The 21,047-nt window shown below is 36.4% G+C and overlaps 2 protein-coding genes across 7 annotated transcripts; both read left to right on the forward strand.

Annotated features, from left to right (window-relative positions):
• Positions 1–725: 725 nt before the first annotated feature.
• Positions 726–6,043, forward strand: LOC116246287 (NAD(P)H-quinone oxidoreductase subunit O, chloroplastic). The gene is made up of 6 exons (XM_031618087.2): positions 726–1,001; positions 1,102–1,157; positions 4,565–4,630; positions 4,912–4,953; positions 5,537–5,596; positions 5,683–6,043. Exons 1-6 carry the CDS (start codon positions 776–778, stop codon positions 5,710–5,712), a joined length of 480 nt encoding a protein of 159 aa, XP_031473947.1. The 5' UTR covers positions 726–775; the 3' UTR covers positions 5,713–6,043.
• Positions 6,044–10,112: 4,069 nt separating this feature from the next.
• LOC116259795 (GDP-mannose transporter GONST1-like) lies at positions 10,113–20,749 on the forward strand. Of its 6 annotated transcripts, none has more exons than XM_031637720.2 (11): positions 10,113–10,444; positions 10,552–10,676; positions 12,156–12,335; positions 14,652–14,883; positions 15,046–15,185; positions 16,291–16,420; positions 17,017–17,115; positions 17,650–17,804; positions 19,669–19,785; positions 20,046–20,143; positions 20,252–20,749. In XM_031637720.2, the coding sequence occupies exons 2-11, from the start codon at positions 10,666–10,668 to the stop codon at positions 20,302–20,304; spliced, it is 1,215 nt and encodes a 404-aa protein (XP_031493580.1). In that variant the 5' UTR covers positions 10,113–10,444; positions 10,552–10,665; the 3' UTR covers positions 20,305–20,749. The 6 variants fall into 6 exon arrangements, with proteins under 6 accessions (XP_031493580.1, XP_031493588.1, XP_031493596.1 ...); XM_031637728.2 differs by having other exon boundaries at positions 10,570–10,676; XM_031637736.2 differs by lacking the exon at positions 12,156–12,335.
• The last annotated feature ends 298 nt before the right edge of the window (positions 20,750–21,047 follow it).

A 21,047-nucleotide genomic window follows, 5' to 3' on the forward strand; every position in this document is an offset into this window, starting at 1 on the left:
CATAAATACTAAACTCTGACCATGAGTGTTTTTCTCCTTATTATGAATATTCAGTAATAGAAACAAATATGGTTCACAATTGTCTTGGCAGTTACTTACATATGAATATTGCAATCCTTTTCTAAGCTTTATCAATTTCAGTGAGAAGAAAATGGTTGTCAAAAAAAAGAAAAAAGGAAAAAGAAAATTGGGGCGAGATAAAAGTAACGCTGCATTTGGATGACACCTTGAAACGGGGTTTCAGAGTAAAAAACCTTGTTTTTGTCTCCGAAACCCTGTTTCGGGGGTGTTTGACGACAGCCAAACACAGTTTGGCTCAAAACCTCGTTGAAACCAGGTTTTGCAAAATCTTTTCCCAAACAAAAACAAGGTTTTGCAAAATCTACCTCTGAATTGAAACAAAAAGTGAACTGAAGAAAGGGCCCGGAGGGTAACTTCTCAAATAAAAGACCCAAATGTTTCCACTTTGCACCTTTCTCCGAAGACATAAACAATGTAAATTTTACTTGGAATTCTTCTTTGTTATCAAACCAAGACGCTGTCAGGCTTACATTGTTGGATCGAACGCAATTTGTTCACGGTTCACACCGTTGTGTTTGGATCTAGACTTGCTTCATACTCTCAGATTTGGATCTGTTCTCTGATTCGGATACATTGGGAAACCGATTCTCCCCAAGCATGATCTAAACCATATCCGATCCGTTTCCAGCACTGATAAAGCGAAGGGGAGTGAGTCTGACGTGTCAGAAGCCTGGAGCTCTCTCTCTCTCTGCCAATGGCTACCTTCACCCCTTCCTCCTCCGTTGTGCTGCCTCCCATGCTGTCTTCCAGGGTTCCCCATTTAAGATATTGTCCTTCTCCCCTCGTAAAAGTTTCAAAAATGCCTCCAGTCATGGCGACGAGCTCCACCTCTGCTAAGCCGGGAGACGAGAAGCTGGCTGAGAACAAGGGTGCTGAAGTCCCCGCCGCTCCAAAGCCACCAAAAAGGCCAGTTTACTCGAGTATGGATTCGTTTCTCCATTTATGGATGCATTTTTCTAGTTTTTTCTCCTGCAAGTTTAGTTTTTTTTTTTTTCCCTTTTGTTTTTTAACTTGGTACAGTGAAGAAAGGCCAAATTGTGAGGGTGGATAAAGAAAAGTATCTCGACAGTATCAATGTAAGCATATGTGCTTGTTTATCTATTTGTTTTACTTTCTTAGTTGATGAGAAAGCTCGATTCTGAATGGTAGTTTTGCTTGTTGTTCTTTGTGGGGATTTTGTGGATTACAGCAAAGTCTGCATTTTTGTGAGACTTTCATCGGGTGTGTAATCAAATATTTTTTTTTATTCGTGAGGTCGGCAAGTTTCTTTAGTTAATAGACATTCTCAAGCAATTCTCTGTTGGCTCTCTTATTAGGTTAATCAAATTCATTTGTCAGATTTTCAGAAATTATTGCAACACTTAATAGCATTTCCATCAAGTTATGATAACGGTGAAGCTGCATTTGTTACTCAATTTCTGAATAGCATCTGTCCAAACAGTTGTTGACAAATTTATATTTGGGTGGCAAAATTTTCAATGACCTCACGCTGTTTTGCGATGGTTTTTTTGACTTGCCTCATATGTGGATGTGAGTGTGATCACTCATTTCTGGACTTGGCATATTGTGTCCAAGTACCAGTGTCCTGTATCTTCCCTACCAACACTGGTACTTGGACCTAAGTGGCAGTGACAAATTTGCTTAGTCCCAGCTTGTGATCCCAAAAAAGAAAAAAGAAAAAGGGTCAGCTCTAACAAAGTATCCTTATTTCCTCATACTAACAGAAAAGGCTGGATAAAGAGTTAGACGTGAAGAAACAAGACAATGACTAGATCTACCTGAAGAGGAAACTGCACAATCGTACAAGACAATTGTTGCTTTAGGCGAAATAAAAAAGAAAACAAAAGAAAAGCCACACGTAAATACACATTGCTGTATAGAAAATAAAATACCAAATTTTGCAAAATGTCACTGTTTAACTCATCATCCACATCAGCTAATGCAACTCATTAAGGTTAGCAAACCTAATAAAGCATGAAAAAAGCTAAGGCAAGAAAAAGATAGATTCTATATCAATGTTGGATGCTGAAATCAAGAAAAGAACAAAGCTAGATATTATGCAAGAATCAGTTGGAACCAATGTCTTAAAACTCGCCAAGTCAACCCGGTGACTCGGCTCGGCTTGCCCCCTCTCGGGTGAACCCAGTAGGTGGACTTGTTTTAGTTCATACTTCAATATTTTATTCTGTTGATAGTTGGTACAGGCTAAGATATAGGTTCTGTTTGTTACTTTATTGAAGATACAGGTTTTGTTTGTTAAAGTCGAGCAATATTAACAAAATTGATGGAGTTTTCCTAATGTCTCTTCATTCAATATGTTAACTTTGTGTTTTACATAAATGCCTTTCCTCAATTGCAGCAATTCATGGAGGATGAACTTAGTTGTGACTTCACTTTATGTTAGTTTGACTTCTTTTTGAATCATATAAGTGAAATTAAGTCATTTTACAAACTTTTTACGATTAAAAGACAAGTTATATATTGTTTTTTCTTAAAAAAAAAAGTTAACATAACCCGGTCTGAGTCACATCAGATTTTGGATTTGTATCAGATGCAAATCAAATCCAGTAAATTAAGATTTTTAGTTGCTTGGTTCGAGTTTGGCATTTATTACAGTTGGCCACTTTCTCATGTTGACAGATATTCGATAAACTATAACAGGGAAGGAAAAGTGAGTTGATCAAAGGGAATGATCATGCATGACTGTTTGCACATACATTTTTCCTACAGGCTATTAGAAATTAGATGTCTCAGTTGTCTCCTTGTGGAGGCCCATGTGTAAGAGACTTCATAAGTTTATTTGAATAGAATAAAGAGGATGAACTTTCATTAGTCCTTGCAATAAACAATATAATAAGATGATAGGCAAGCCACCTATCACATGGGTAGTCAATTTTCAGTCATATATATAATTTTCCTTGCTCGATGTAGCAACCAGCTTCTGAAACATAACCATTCCTATCAGGTAGAGGTGTGCCTAGGTGGCATAGAGATATTGATTTAGCTCAAGTGGCATGAAATGGAGGCAACCATTGCCTTTGCCAAGTGACAATGGTAGTTTGCCTTGTAGATCTACCATTTTTTCTTCTTTGATGGATCTTACTCTAGTAGATAAAAATAAACAATTGGTGAAGGTAGTTCTGGTAGTCATTCAAAAAGCCAAGGATCCAAACGAATGTCCCTGAGAAAAATCCCTCACTTCATAAAGAATCTCCATATTAAATCACATCACAATGACCTGTTGCTGAGAACGGTACAGGACATGTATTTTCAAAGTCAGCTTCCCGAACTAATGTATGATAAGAATGCCTCTAGCTTGAACTAGAGGTACCAGTACAATCAGAATCATTTTTCTATGCATTGCAAGGACCAATAACTTTCGGAATTGACATTTCTTGTGTTTCCACATGAGATGCTGATTGTAATGATGGGACTACTTAAGAAACTTGGCTTCAAATAGCACAAGCACAACAAAATCTTCTTATCGGAAAACACAAGAGAGTGGGACACTCTCAGTCTCAAGAACAAACATAAGAGCACTGAATGGCTCTTCACAAAGTAGAATCGAAGGGGAGAAGAATGCCAAAGTCCACATTAACTTGGCTTTACAAGCCTTATCAAATACGAGGGGGAATTATCCCTTTATATATGGAAAAGCATAAAGAAGATGAAGAAGGGGCTAGCCTACGGATAGATAAGTAGCTGTTGAGGCCAGCCAACTGCTAGTTCAGCAACTTCTTAGCAGGAAAGATAAGTACTGCAAGAATAAATACAAAAGAAAGGAGTAAGAAACTAAACCTAAGAAGCTAAACCTTATACAACTATAAAGTATAAATATACACAAATCAATTATGTAGAAAGTGCATATATGTAATCTTAATATATATATATATATATACACACACATATTTGATACATCTTGAAAGTTCACACTCTGTGACTTCCATAAAATTGTATATAGTGATGGAAGACAAAATAATGAATTAAAGCACAAATTGGACAATCTAAGATGCATCCTTTGCATCATGGTGTGTACGGTGAAGATTCAGAACTATTTTTACTGAAACCTTGCTTATAGTGCTGCAGAAACTTGTTTATAAAGGTGAAACAATAATAAATGAAGTAAGTATCCTGAGAATAGAGAATAACAGATGGAGGGTCCCCGTAACATATGGTAGAGAAAGCTAAACAGTACAGACAGAAAATTATCTCTCTGTCTCTCTCTCTCACACACACACTCTCATGTGCCTCATTCTTTTGGTTTGTTGGTGATCAATATTGGATTATATGTTTATTCCTGCCCTGTTCTCTCTTCCCTCAATAAATTTAAGTGGGAAAATGAATCAAATATTTAATGCATAAAGTTCTTCTGAAATTGGTTAAATAATTTACTGTACGCCAATAAAAAAGTTCCAACAGGCAGCATTTGGTTACTTTGCACGGCCTTGGCATATTTGCTAATTCCTGTCTTTTCTGATGGAAGTATCTATCGGTTGGGCATCCACCTTACTATAAAGGCTTGGACTACATCTATGAAGACCGTGGTGAGGTGAGCAAATGAACCACTTTTTTGTTTATCAATATGTTTCTTAAGCATCTCATGAGATTTTAAGTTGATTTTTGATAGAATAATCATAGAAACGGTGGACAGTTAGCAAGTTGTTGCATCACTAGTCTCTGCTTTTTAGCTCATTCTGTAAACTGTAAATTCCAGATTATGGAAAGTGCATATTCTTGATGCAGCCTTTCTCATGGGTTTACAGTATCTTGGTTGTTCTCTGTATTTAATTGGATTTTTCTACTGACTATCTGTGTGAATGATGTGGGTAGGTCCTGGATATTCGCATTTTTGAGACTGGAGAGCATGCACTGGTATGTTAGAGGGTGTTTGTTCATTTCATTTGTATGCTCGTTCTTAATCTGGACCAATGTCTAGAGATGTTTCTTTCACATTGAATAGTTGGTTCGTTATGGTTTTACTACATAAACAGTTTATTGGAACTCTATGGCCCGACAATAGTACAGTCACTATGCCTGTCTCACCCAGATTCGTTTAGGTTGGCAAATCTGGAATTGTGAAGAGTAAAGTAATGACTTCTCCAAATGGAGGCAGTTCTTTTCTAGTCACCTTTTCTTTTTCTCTTTTTCTATGATAGAGGAGACCACCAAGCGTTTTGAACTTGTTAAGCATGCTAATCAGGCAACGAATGGTTGCCACATCCCATCTTGGTTGTTTGTTAGTATAAAACGCAAGTATGCCTCTGGCCACCAGAAGTCTCCCAATTGTTTGCTGATCGACTTCAGTTTGGAGGCTTTTAGCCAGTTCATGTAGCAAGTGGAACCTTGTTGGTTCATATGGAATTGCTTCTGCCCTCTATATTTTCATGATCTAACTTTGAAGACAAGTTTACAGTCAATTCTGTTGCTATCTGACTGGCCTTCATTCCTCCAATAGGTTGCCTGGGTAGGGATACCAACTGCTCCTGCATGGCTTCCAACTGACATGCTCGTCAAGGTATGACGATTAAGAATGCCTTGACTGAAATTATAGTGATCTCCCGTATGTATGGCCTATAATATTTATCTTTTATGTTTTTGCAGACTGATAAGCTTGATTATGAGCGAATATGAAAGCAACATCAAAGAGGAGACTACAACCAACATTAATTTCCGAGATAATTGAACAACCTTCTCTAAATGATCCTTCAATTGTTTCATTCTCTGCAGTCCTAATAATATGTTGTATATGTGTTGTTCGATATGTAACAAAATTGTGCAAATGCCAAAATCCTCATCACTGTTACCAAGTGCAGCCTGTATAGCTTCTTTTCAGCCTATCACCTATCATGTATCTGACTGTAGTGATCATAGTGAATAGTGGATCTCTTTTTTTTTTTTTTCCCAAATTCGTTCAATGACTGATAGGCAATGGACGATCCTGCCCAACAGTATTCAACCCATCCATCATGAAAGTTGCACTTGTGAGATAAATCCGTTCTTTTATTACTTTATCCATGGTTTATCTGCTTAGATAGTTGCTTCACAATTCATGTGCTACCGAAGCTATGTAGCACAGACTTGGCACGGCCGGACACGGTGTGGCTTTGGACTCACCATGCACACAGTCAATGCTATGTCAGACTCTGTTCGGGTGAATGCAAATCAGGTTGTTGGTGTTTAATCTTAGCAATGTAAAACAACATAGAGCCATTCATTTCCTTGGTTAGTAATGACCTTGAGTATCTTGACTAAACCATCACAGATAAATTTATATGCATTCCCTAAGTTGTATGAAACTCCAAGCAGCCTAGGTAACTAACTACTTGAACTCAGTCCTTTTGTCAGTAGTCCAGCTTAGCTAGAGGCTAAAGTATATATATATATAGTTTCACCTAGATGTCTGGGGCTTGGATTCGTAGTAAAACATTGACACATTGTTCAATTTGTTCTTCACTTGTTCCCTCAAATGTTTTTCTTAGGTATTAATTGATTTTTTTTTCTTCAGAAGAAGAACCTGATGAGTTCAGAAAATTAAAATACAGAAATAATAGAAGAAATGGAAAATTGAGTTTTCTACTTATTTATTACAAAAAATATTGTTCAAATTCAAAATACTCAATAATAAGTTAAAGAAATTTAAAATATATTTAAAAAAGCAATTTTCTGAGAGTCCTAGAAGAATAAAGTAAATTAAAAAACATACTTTTTCTTAAACAATGGGAAAACGTGACAAAGAGGCATTTTTCATTTTGGAATTTTAAAAAAGATACCTTTGAACTTTTCCCTCTTTCTGTTTTCCTTGATTCGCCGATGTTTTCACCTTTTTTTTAAAAAAAGAAGGACAGTCAACTCTTTCGTGTCGTCCATCTTTTGTCTTGATTGTGTTCTCATCAGCTACCACCTTTTTGTTTTAGATTCTTTTTAAGTTATTATTTAGAGAAAATAACAGTTTTGCTGAATGTTAGAAGTGCTAATTGTACTGCTCTGCTGTAAATGAAGCCCATAAAATAATAAAATGACGGCGGTGGAGGCCCTTTCGTTAGATTGCAGAAAACGTCAAAGCTGACAAACTTTTGTTTTCATACAGAAAAGTAAAACACCATATATAATATGAACTCCCTCAAAAGTGTTCAGATAAAGTACCTTCAATTTGAATGAGGCCATGAATCTGATATGCAGGCATCTTTTGGCTTAGTATCTAAGCATATATTTTCGAGTTCGAATATGCTATCGCACAGGCACGTGGCTCCAAAATGCCTGTCGCAGTCGTGTTCGCGAGGAAGCCCTTTACTTTGATTGCAAAAGAATAATTGCTTAGAAATCTACGAAAGAATGTAATTCCGCTTGAAAGGTAAGAGATACTAAGAAGCAAAACATTATTCGAGAGTGGGATTTTAATTAGAAAGACAAATAAGGCATCTATAGCAGAGATCAATTTTTTGTGAGAAAAAAGGGCACAAAAAACAATTGTCCTCTGAGCAAGCATTGGAAACCCACTAACTAAGTAGCAAATTAATGTAATAACAGGAGGCTTCAAATAAAAACAAAATTACTAACTTAGATGGTTCTGTGACTTGCAATTTCGTATGTGCAAACACCTGCAGCATTAACGTGGGAATCCTTTAGGGCATCAAACCCTAATTTCAGACCAATTTAATGACCCCACCTTAGATGCTTCTGTCCTGCCGTCTTGAAAAATGGGTGAAGGAATAGTTTATTTCTTGAGATGTGTGCTCTCTTTGTAGCAGGTAAGAATTTAATGTAGGCAAGTATATATATATATATATATATATATAATCAGCTGTTGCATATGACTAGATTTTTTTTTTGTGGTACCAATAAAAAGTAAAAACAGCTGCAAAAGGTACATTAGAGACTAGATGTCCGTTTTGTATAAGGCTTTAAAGGACAAAAAAAAAAGCCACATATGCCGCCAGCTGATTCCAATATATATGTGCATATAATAATTATATGTTGACATATGTTGAATGGTTAAAAATGAAAAATCTATTACTAAAACCAAAAAGAATCACTATTAAAAATACAATGAATCATTGTGCATCATAATGAGAGCTGTTTCTTAATTATGATATATTTTTACCTTTCAGTCATGTGACAACATATGACATGTAGTGTGTATATATATATCAAAACAGGTTGTAAGTTTTAAAAGTATTTAAAAACATAATAGACATGATTTAGAAAGATATATTTTTTTAATGAAAAAATAAATTGGGTTCTTTAATGTGTGGGCATATCATGTTTCCGCTATACAAAATATGCCAAGGAAGTATGTTGGTCAAAAGACTATAAATTTGATCGGATAAGACATGTTTCAAGCCGCAAACAAGGTCAAGAGTCTTTTTTTTGCACAACTTATGAGATTTGGGTAGTTTGGTCAAAATTCTGGATCTGATCCAGCAGTGGTTCATATGGCCGAATCAAGCGGATCCTGCTTCACCTTTACCAGCAAGTTTCATTGGATTCTCCACATTAATATCTCATTTTATGCATGGATTTTGTATCGAATCATGCCCCTAAGCCATAGGCTGACCTCTTCCTTTCATGTCCTTTTGGTAAACAATATCTAATTATTCTATAAATATGAGGCAGATTCATGAAATACACTAAAAAATATTTTATCAATCTACTAAAAAAAAAAAATTGACCTCCTTGATACATGGCTGGAGCCAAGATTTATTTTTAAAGAGGATCGGATTATATTTTTCAAAAGTTTTACAAGGGATACGGTATTTTTTTTTTAAATCCTAATTTTTTTCTTTCTCGAAATCTGAGGGACCATGACCTTTGCCAGCCCTTTGCGCTGCCGGAGGGTAAGTCAATGACTTCTTAAATATATTGGCAGAGCCCCAACAGCTCTCAATTTTTTTTATTTACAAAAAGGTGCTTTTAAATATTTGTTTATTTATATATTTTAGTACCTCTTAAAGAATGAAAATTCATGAAATAATGTCTTTCGGCCAAAAATTTCTAACTTTACCTCTGCTTACATGCAAGAAAGACTGCCATTAGAAGAAAAAGTCAAGGCAAGTGAGCGGGAATAATGACCACAAGTTAATGAGATGTGAATTCCCTAGAGTGAGAAAGATGCTTCTTAAAAATAAGGACAATTGCCTCAAGGAAAAGTTAAAGAGAGTGGCTCACAAGGACATCTCAATGAATTTAGATGTCAGATGCGTCAAATGACTAAAATTAAAAAAAAAAAAAGATTTACTGACCATTACTGCACCATAAACCGTTGCAAATACATGTGTTGCAACTATTTTTACATACACTTTTTTAATTTTTAACCATTGACAGATTTTAACTTCCTATATGTAAAAAACAATTATGGTTTATAACTAAAGTCTAAAGCTAAAACTAAGATACACAACAGTCAAAATAACATGATCAAATTCAAACAAGAAGTCATGTAGAATCTCAAAGCTCAAAATAAAAATATGAAAATCCAAATCTTTTCGGTCGGACATGGATTTTCTTTGGTCAAAACTAGACGAAGAAGGTACTGGTGGGGCTGCCAGCGGGAGCGCACGTAAATGATTCAGACAATTTATTCCGAAAATGTTTGAATTGTAAACTACCAAATAAATCCATCTTAGAAAATACAACGTATATTCCTGACTAAACTTATGTTTATATCCATAAAACATATTTCATTAATGCGCTTAAGCTTGTTTAAAAAGCGGCTGAATGAAATGACAATTATTTTTTCCAAAGATGAATTCATTAAAAAAGTGCTCATTTTTTACATATTTATATGTAACTGCGTGACATTCAGGAAATTATAGACCACCCAATTGGATTTATAGAATAATCTATAAAAAAACCAAAAAACACGAGTCCCGAAGTCGTCAGGCATTAAAATCAAGCACTTTATTTTGTCAGTTAACAGTAAAATTTATGAGGTTGAGGCTCTTTTAGACTTTATAGGTAAAAGATGAGCCCGCAAGTAAAATTAGAAAGAGATAAACAGAAAAGCTTCACGCTATTGAGCGGACCATAGCGGCGATTTTTGTCCTGACACCTTCCTAACATCGAATTTTCTACCAACGGGCTCCCTTTCAGCTCTCCGCCCTCTCTCTCTTTCTCTCTCTCTCTCTCTCTCTCTCTCTCTCTCCAATCCATCTGTCGCTCCCCTCCTCCCTCTCTATCTATTAGATTAAACTAAGCTAGTGATTAAAGTAATTGAATTCTCTCCCTCCCTCTGTCTGTACGTATAATATAGGTGTGATTTCTGAACAAGCTCTGCCACGGTAGTTTATTCAATTCTTGTTTGTCTCTATTTGACGTTTCAAATGCCTGGTTACTAGTGTTGCTGCCAACTCTATCCAGCAGTAAAAAGGTAAAATCCCAGGAGTATTCAAAACTGTTGGGAGTTTTGAGCAATCTTTTGGTTTGTATTTGAGCTTATTTCACGAGCTGCAAGTGGTTTTTGACCACTTGTTTCAGTTTGCATTGAACTTTCAGGTTCTCTGGATTCGCTAATGAAGATGGCATCTGGAAAATTGTGATTCCGAGTTGCAAGCGTGATCTTAAGGCATAGTTCTTGATATCGTTGTTCTGATGGGATCGAGGTATGTCAATGATTTCGGTGTTTTTCCTTCTTTCACGGCCTTTTTACCTATCTTTGGGTTTTACTTTTCTGAAAAGTCACAGACTCAGCGTTCAGTTTGTAGTTCTGATGGTGCTTACTGAATTGGGAATGAGATCTTGACGTTGCGTTTTAAGCTCAGTCTTTTGAAAGTTGGTCCTAGAGATGCAATTTTTATTATCTCATCTGCTGCATAAGATGTTCTATAGTAATTTGCTGCTTTTGCCTGTATACGAGTACAAAAGGGTGTTCTTTCCCCATAAACATCTTTTTATGCTACCATATAAAGAACTATGAAGTTATCGGTGTGCTGGGCACTTGATTTCCGTTGTTGGTTGTGTTAATAAACAGATAGAGCATTTGGACGGTTTTCGTTTCTTGGAACTGCCTTTTGTTTTACTTAGAAATGAATACATGGGCAAGAGCTATTGTTTTCGTTTTTCGCTTAAGAAGGCTATAGTGGTGGGTCTTTGAAAATATTGGTCCTGTTGTAAGCACACAATTGAGTAGGATGTTCTTTCTCGCTGCTGTGTCCTTCATCACAACTTTGGGGTTCTAGTAGATGTCCATCAGACAATCTGCAGAAGAAATCCATGTGACATGGTTTATGAGCTTGCAATTTAGTGTTAGCTTTGGTGGTACAATTACTCAATCAGACAGAAAACTGAGTATCTGAGACTCGGTGCTTTTCTTTTAATCCCCAAAATAACACCGAGTCCAGTCGCTGGCATGGGTGTGACTTGAGAGAGAGAGTCCGACACATCCTCTTATTGTTAACATGTCTGGAACGGGCTGTCTCAGACGCATGTTTAGGATATTCAGACACACCTTGTTAGCCGGGCATGGCTTTGTCAGAATCTTGCTTGGTCTTCCTCCCCGCTGATCAGCAAAACTCATCTTTGTTGAGTGAAAAAAGGAGCTCCATTCCAAGGAGGATATATTTTAAGTAATTTTTTGTGTGACATGCACATCCTCTAAGAAATTAGCATTGTATACATTATAATCACTTCTGTCGATTCATTGGCTTTGACTACACATCAGTTAACATCACGCTTTTTGTTCATGGGTTCCTCTTACCATATTCTGTTTTGGTGGTATGGCCCTTCCATACAGGAGAGCTATGTGTTTTTATGCAGTTTGACAAAGGATCAAGTTCTTGATGATGAACTTAGTTTTCTCCTGGGCACCAGCTGCATGATACCTTGTTTCCACGACCACATGCTTTATCAGCATGTGTTATTAGATAAGGGATCCTGACGTCTTGTCCCAATGTGTTTCTGTTCTGCCATAGTGACATTCTGTCACATATAAAAATGTGGTCGACAGCATGAAAAATGGAATTATAGCAACTACTTATCTTTCTAAAACAAGAAGAAGCTACCAGCATTTCATTCTGATAACAAGTAATTATAAAAGGTTGCTTATGTGGAATTGGGGCTCTAACATCATAACTGTCTTCCAGAACTATGCCTTTGGGACGTACCCTTGACTTGCCGGATTCAATTGGTGAGAGGGATAATGTAAACAAGAACTATGAAGTTTCAGCACATGATGAAAAGGTTAGCCTGATTGATCATGAGCAAACTGGAGCCTTGGGCCAAATTCTAAGTCCAGCAAGTGGTACAAGAAAAGCTACAAACAGGCATGTATTCATTTACAGCAAAGATATAATTTTAATGCCCTTCTCGATTAATCTCCCATCTAGTATATTTCTAAAAATGATTGGTGAAGTCGAGCACAAATTGCATGTGTACGACCAATCAGATGATTCAGATCAGATATTCTATTATATGCTTATGTTCATTGATACATGTGTGATAGAACAGATAGCACGTGCACTTTGTGCATATCACTGCATGTGGTAGAAAAGCTGCAGGATGACCCTTGGTTTTGAAACTGGGGCGCCTATTTTAAGGTCACTTGTAATTAATAGACAAGCTGTAAAATTAAACCTTTTAGCAAATGTTATGAAGTGAATTATTCTTCCCCTCCCTGCATTAATAATCTTGATGATAACCACTATTTTGTAAAATAAAAGTGATTGCACTAATACTGAAGTAGGATGTGTATGAAAAATGTTGAAACCCAGCACCAATGTTCTGTTTGCATGACCTTTTGCTGAAAAAATCTGTTTGGAGTATAGTTAGCAGATTTGGAATTGGTAGAATTTCATCCAAGGAGTTTGTCACTGCATTCATCTGGTGGATGAAGGTTCACTCATAGAGCTATCCAGCTTTGTCGGCAGTCATGTTTTAATGTTGTCATCTGGATTCAGGAACTTGATTGTTCATGATGATCAAGGTATTCAGTTGGATAGTGCCAAAAGGGTAACTCCTGCATGGAAGTGATTTGGAAACAGGATAGGCCAGACTAAGTTGCAAAGGCCATTCGGTTATGGATTAAAACCAGAGTTTTTAGTCCTTTCTGGCAGGTTTCGACTAGACCAGATTGAACAATTGAGAATTTGAGATTGTATCAGGCTTGATGGAAGTGGCAATGGTTGTGCTGGGATTTTGTGGCTGGAGGGTATTAAAATCAAGGATGGCTTCCTCTATGTTGAAGAGAATGGTGTCAGTCTGAGCTGCTGATGATGGAAATGTTTCTAATCTGAGATTGCATCTGATTCCAGACCCATCCTTTTTAAGGGAAACAATGAGAGATGGCTACAGGCAATGAGAAGATAAATCAGGTCCATTTAAATGAAGTGATGCTATTGGGAACCCTGTTTTATTCATAGCTTTTCACGACTTACCTCCTGTAATCAAATTTTATCTGTTGATGTAATTTCCCTTCTGGTGGAAGCAGGAAGTGTGTAGCGCATTTAGCTTGTTCTCTCGTTCTTTTCAATTATTTTGTACTTTTGTTCTTTATCAACAAACAAGGGGTCTATGCTGAAAGGATTTTTGGACCCAAAGCTCACGAATTCTGACCACAAAAATTCTCGCTGAACTCTAGCAGAAAATATGACTGAAGGCAAGCAATTACTATAAAATATAAATAAGAGAGAACCAGGGAGCCATGGGGATTTCCAACAGCTAGAAAAAGTAGCTGTTGGATGCCCCTGAAAATGTGACTGCAACAGATACCAAATAAATATGCAGCAGAATAGGCACTAAGGCCAAGTGGGAGAATAAGAATCTTTTATTCAATAACTAGGAAACTGCTGTTCATGACAGCATGCTTTGTACAAGGAATAGTGAGGTATTTATACAAGAGAAGAGTGGAAAGGCTAGAGAGGACTAGCTGTTGGATTAGTTCCAACGGCTCATAAAAGGGCAGTTGGGATTAGCCAACGACTAGAACAAAGAAACAAAAAATAATAAAATAAAACCTAAAAAAGATGACCTATCAATAATACATTATTAACATATATTAGCCTATATTTATATATGTAATGTACATACATAAACATAGGTAATATATGTATACATGTACCCTATTTCTTAACAACCCCCTCAAACTTATGGTGCTATCAGAAAGTTTGTCCAAAAGAAAGTTAAATCTGGAAGAACGTAGAGGCTTAGTGAAGAAATCAGCCAGCTGAAATTTTGAGGAAACATATGAAAGCTTGATAGTTTTCTTCAAAAATTCATCACGAACTTAGTGGCAATCCATCTCTATATGTTTGGTTCATTCATGAAAGGTTTGGTTTTTGGCAATGTAGATAGAGCTTTTGTTGTCGCAACACAAATCGGTGGGTTCTTCTATTCTTGTTCCCATATCAAGTAACATTTGATGAAGCCAAACAATTTCCATGGTTGTGGAAGTCATGGCTCGATATTCAGCTTTGGTCGAAGAAAAAGAGATTTTCTGTTGCTTTTTGCACTTCCATGAGATGAGTGATTCCATGTTGATATGTCAATCCAAGTTGTATATTCTTTGTTAGAGAACATTTATTACTTGTTAATGTGATTGTGAATCGTTTTTGTCTTGATTACTTCTTTTTCCTTTTTGTTAGGTCACTTTCGGGGATGAAATCATTCTGCAGTGATGATGTTGATTTAGAAGATGGTAAACTGGTGAAAGACAGAGAGAGAACTGCACATTTACATGTCCTTGGCAAAGTTCATAACCAGGCTTTATTGTCTGGGATAGCATATTGCATTTCTTCATGCAGCATGATACTAGTCAATAAGTTTGTGCTGTCAAGCTATGATTTCAGTGGTGGAATATTTTTAATGGTTTATCAGGTGAATTTCTCGTCATGCTTCATTTTAATTGTGGAATTAATGTACATTTCAAACTATATGGTCAGCTATGCACGCATGCACACGCAGATGTGCTACATCATTTTCCCACTCATCTTCTAAATGGTGTATGATAGTAAAACTTTTACCTGTCTTTGAATGCAGAACCTCGTATCTGTGATTATTGTTTCTTTCTTGAGCTTTTCTGGCATAATCTTGACAGAGCCCCTAACTTGGAGATTGATTAAGGTCTGGTTGCCTGTGAACGTTATATTTGTTGGGATGCTTATTACAAGCATTTTCAGGTATATGTTATTAATCGCTGTGCTGCGTTATCTCACATATTGTTCTTTTTTGTTTTAATTTATTAAAATCTTTTCGTACTCGTGTTCTACAGTTCATTCATCTGCTGGTTATGAAACTTATCAATCTGCTTGGTTTACAACTAATCAGCTTGGCTTATGTATATGGTTGGTTACTTGGTTCATATCCCCTGTTCTGATTCAAGGTTTCAATGAGATTACTGGATGAAAATCAGTAGCGATGAAAAAAATGATTGTATTCATTATGGTGCAATTATACCATCTCATAAAATACTATCTATGCATTTTCATGCATCGGAAATATATCTCCAGATGGTTGGGTTCTACTCCAGATTATAAATGTTAAGATGATGAGGTTCCATTTTCCTTCACTTGGTCATGGTTGCCAATGCAGGTGCAACCCTTGGTAACTGATTTCCTCATTTCATCATTTTAAAAGGCCACGAAAAGAATTACATTGTTCATGGTTATTTGCAGATCTTTTCAACATTGCTCTGTGTTCTCTGTAAGTTGTTTAGGATGCTGTTTTCTGTTTTCAGCTAATGCAGACATAATGAATGGAAGACCTTAACATGAAATGTCTAGGTGGCTTTAGGTGTCATTCACTTTTTAAGTTTTAACAGTAAATGTCACAAATTTATGAAGAATAATAGTGCCCAAAGCCCCATATGATGCAATGCTATCTGAGTTAATTTCCCCAAATATATATCCTCAATTGCTATTAAGGCATAAATATGTGTAACAGAAGGGTGTATAATGTACATATAGCTTAAGGCCTTAAAATGCTGGACTACATCACATGCTGCAGGGACAATCAGCCTTCAAGGCTGTTCTTTCAAAATTCAAATTTTGGCAGCCATGTCCAGATAACAAACCTTAAGAGTCTCATGTTGGCCTGACCCTTTCTGAAATTTGGAAAAGTGAAAATTCTTTTAGAGTGGGCATCTTTTAAAGAACCCTTGTTGTCCTCCATGGAATTTTGATGAATAATAATGCCCTTATGTAACTGTTTACATTTCATTCTTTCTTTCTGTGGTCATGCTGCTCGTTTCTTTCCAGTTGGCTAATTACTCTTCGATTCATGCAGTCTTAAGTACATTAATGTTGCGATGGTTACAATCCTGAAGAATGTCACTAATGTGATAACTGCTGTTGGTGAAATGTATCTTTTCAACAAGCATCATGACAATAAAGTCTGGGTAGCTTTGTTCTTCATGGTACGGTGAACTATTTGCTTGACTTCTATGTTTTTTCTTTTTTCTCTTGCCATGTGCTGTCGATGGAAAATGAAAATTTAAGCTTGTGCAACATCTGTTCGAGCATATACTTATAACCTATTGCCTTTGCGTCTCTGTGAAGGATATTTATGTAATTTAATTACACCAAGACCCAAACTTTTGCTTTCTTATTTTAATGACTCCTAACACTTTATTTACTGGCTATATGCTTGGGATGTTATCTTTTTCAGATTTATGCTCTTTGCTCTGCTTCTTGGTTGAGAGCATTCGTTTTTCCTATTGTGGTTGATGACACTCAACAGGGCGACAAAATCTTTTGTTCTACCTTTGAGCTATTGCTTTATCTTTTTGTGGTCTCTATTATCTTCACTACTTTCCGACCTCCATCTCCTCCCCCTTCCTCTCTTTCCTCAAAGTGCACAAACACATACACACTATATGCAAATATATTGCTGATTCTTGTGGGTTTGCTAGGCCAATTGATTGTCATTGCCAAATAAGGTTCTCTGTGCTTTTACAGTATTGATCTGGCCTTTCCTGGAAAGGACCATTTAATGTCTTTTTTACTCTTGCAGATTATTTCAGCAATATCTGGAGGGATCACAGATCTTACTTTTCATGCTGTAGGATATTCATGGCAGTTTCTAAACTGTCTTCTTACAGCTTCATATTCGGTAATTACTTCAATATACATAATTGATGGGCTTATAATCTAATGCACATTATTGTTCTGTCAGAAGTATCTGCTCTCTTATAACTTGGATGTTATTTCCTTCCTATTCTCATGACCAAGTGACTTCAGTATGACTTGATCTTACACTGTTGTTAGGAGGAAAGAGCTTTGACAAGATACATTTATGAAAAATATGGGTTGATAAAGATAGGATTGGCTGCATAAGGCCGGAAAAATTTTGTGATTTTTGCTCACAATAGTTGATTTCTGGTGTCAATAGTAAGACAGCTATAGCCAGAAAACCCAGGGAGGCCCATCTGCATGTATCAAAAGAAATATTGGAGCACATTTACATGTTAATGTTATGTAGAATATATTCTAATACTCAACTTGTACATCCTGATTTGACAAATTGAGTCTCTTCATGATTTATGGACTTGAAAACTAGAAGTCTGAATTTTTTTTTATAACTGCAATTTTTATTTCAATTGCATTCTTGGTATCCTCTTCATGATAATGTTTTCCTCCTCTCCAGTTAACATTGAGGAGAATCATGGATACAGCAAAGCAAGTCAGTAAATCTGGTAATTTAAATGAGTTCTCAATGGTGCTACTGAACAATGTCCTCTCACTGCCTCTAGGACTGATGCTTCTTGTTGCATTCAATGAGGTGGACTACCTTTCTAAGACGTGAGTTCTTTTATTTTACTTATACCCTGGTTGGGACATAAGAGTTTTAGGAGTTTATGGCTGTCAAGCTATCCTAAAAGAGTGTACCACATACAGAGCTTTTTGACAAAGTTCTCCTTTCTTTCTTGTTGAGAGTGTTTTTTGCAGAACCTGGCTCCCTACTTCTGCTTCTCGTATCCATTTTGTACCATCATAACTGTGGATTGTACTGCACAATAAGCATCAGATTTTGTTTTGAGATATGCACTCACACTTAGTGTTCTCTCTACATGCTTGGCACCAGTGGTGTAGCCACATGTGGGCAGTTGCCCATGCCAGCCCCTTAAAATTTCTTTATTTGTAAAAGGAATCTTTAAATATTTACCTATATATATATATATATATATATATATATATATATATATATATATATATATATATATAGGTGCCCTCCTCTCCACCCCTAACGATATGACTATTTCTAAACAAGTGCCCCTCTCTGGCTCCACCACTGCTTGCAACTGGTAACATAATCAGCATTACTTGAACTTCTCTATTTCTTTTGGTTATCATGGAACGAGTGATGTCTTTTGCAGGTTTTCAACATTTGCAAACTATCAACAATTTTTCTTACTTTTACTGTTTTCTTTGGTTGTTAGACTGAGTATACCTTTGTCGTTACTTAAAAGTTACACATACATTGATGAGTTATGGAATTATGTTTATGATTCATGTGAATTGTCAACCTGGAGCTGGAAGTGTATTATCTCTTAGTTTCTCACACACAGTTATTAGTTCTGCACCTGTATGCACATGCATGCAAACATGTTCATGGCTTGATGGATGCATGTACTGCCAGACTAGCTTTTTTGTGCATCATATCCATGAAATTGACAAGGCTAAAAAGCTAGATAAATTTAAAGGTTAGATAAATGTAGAAACAGATGCAAGTGGGTCAGCATATCTGATCCATATATATATATATATATATATATATATATATATATATATATATATATATATATATATATATATATATATATATATATATATATATATATATATATATATAACCTGTAGAGAGGGAGGGATGAACATTGAAATAAAGAGTTTGTCAAAGTGGTACCCATCACATTCACCACTTAAAGGGTTATGGGTGTAGTAAGGAAAAGTAAGTGCTGGGTGTGCCTGTGTGTGTGTGTGTGTGTGTGTAAGAGCACAAGTATCATTCTCAGGAATTTCTCGGTCAGGAACTGAAAAAATCTAGAATGTATATGAAAATAGAAAAGTATAAAATTCTGGGTTTGCTACTAAAAATATGAACATGCCTGCAAATAGTTTTTAAAATTTTAAAAGAAATGAAAATGGAAAACACGGACTGAGAGTACAAATAATCAAAGGAAATTAAGAAAAGACAAATATCTGATGTTATTGAAGATAGTTATGTTTTCATATTTGCAAATAGCATAATATTTTGATGATGACATTATTTTCTATTTTCGAAATATTGCCAATATTTGTGAATGCAAACACGTGCAGGCACGTATAAACGTAACATATATATGCAGGCATCTCTAGTCCATCTGGATGTAGATTTTGGTCTAATATTGGATGGCAACATGCATACTTCAACCTAGGATTATGTTTCATGTAGATTCATGCCTGATCTCTTACTGTAAGGCAGATGTGATACATGGTCTTCGGTTGCCAAGTTGACTATCTGAACCTTTTTCAGCCAAAGGCAAAACTATAAGATCAGAATTGATTGTCAATGAGTGGACTAAACAGGGGAAGCTCACTTTTCTATTCATATAATTTAGATTCTTGCAGTCTTGGACTTTCTTTTGAGAAAAGTGGGTTATTTACCTACTGCATCTATTGGCAGGCCACTTCTACGGATGCCTGTATTCTGGTTGGTTTTGACAGCAAGCGGATTGTTAGGCCTTGCCATTAGTTTTACTTCAATGTGGTTTCTGCATCAAACTGGTGCTACAACATACAGGTAAGACATGTTTCTCTTCAATTTCCATGAGATTAAACTTACTGCATAAACTTAAAAGACTTGCTTACACACGAGGTGCATGAAATCACCAATCTGCAAGTGAGGGTTGCATTGAATCCTGGGAGCAATTACTTTGGACCAGGCTTTCCATCAAAAAATTCCTTGAGCATCGTGATTCACTATTGTTATATTCTACCTTATTCATTAAAGTTTATGGACTATATGTGTATAAGGAATTCCTGTAACGTTTTCCATTTCAGTCTGGTGGGTTCTCTTAACAAGATTCCCCTTTCCATAGCTGGGATTCTTCTTTTCAATGTTCCAACAACCCCTGAAAACTTCTCAAGTATTCTTTTTGGTGAGTGCTTATGGTGGAACAACATTATCTAGCTAACTGAATGGCTTTATGAGGTGCCTATTGTTTGTGGGGAGGTTTTATGAAGCATGTTTGAATTCTGCTATACAGGCCTTCTTGCTGGAGTATTTTTTGCGAAAGCAAAGATGATGGAAAGGACTTAATTGCAACATGTGGAACTCTCACGAGGTCCAGCAGCTAGAATTGGCTCCCTGCTGAATCTGGTCGTTATTCAAAATCAAACTCAATGTGACTGTGCTCAAAACTTTTACAGTGGAACCAGTTGTTGGGCTCCAATTGATAAATCAGGGGAGGGGGGGCATGAGGAAAGGAGCCAAGTTCTCAACCCCTTCCTAATTGGCGGCTTTCCGAGTAATTGGCCATGAAAAAAATGGCTCCATGTATAATATCCAGCATAATTCTGGTGGGTCATACCCCTCATTCAAACATCATAGGTCTCAACTTCCGATAGCAATTCGATGGGTTTGTCCCACTTGCAATTCTTCAACATTGTATTTTGGTTTCTCTTCTTGAAAAAGGAACATTGTATTTGGCTTTTTCCATGCTAATATAAATGTAAATGGCGGTAGATTGCACTTTTCTTGTGTCTGACACTGTTGATTTCACCAGTTTCTTGTCTGTGGTTTAAAAAAACATTGCCAATTTAGTAATAGCTTGACCGTATAGAGCTTTAAGTTGAAAATCTTAGTTTTGACCTTGGAAAAGAACCCCATCGAACCCAGCTGTTGACTGCTACTTCTTTAACTAAGTTGCCAAGATTTGCTAAAGCACGTATGGGCAATGGGGCAGATAGTTCACGTCTACATATATTTTGGTCTATCTTGCATACATGTTTATTGAGAATTCTGATGCAGTTGCCACATTATTTTGCTCCAAATGCATGCAA

This window comes from Nymphaea colorata, chromosome 1, assembly GCF_008831285.2.
Source record: "Nymphaea colorata isolate Beijing-Zhang1983 chromosome 1, ASM883128v2, whole genome shotgun sequence".
NCBI classification, from domain to species: Eukaryota; Viridiplantae; Streptophyta; class Magnoliopsida; order Nymphaeales; family Nymphaeaceae; genus Nymphaea; species Nymphaea colorata.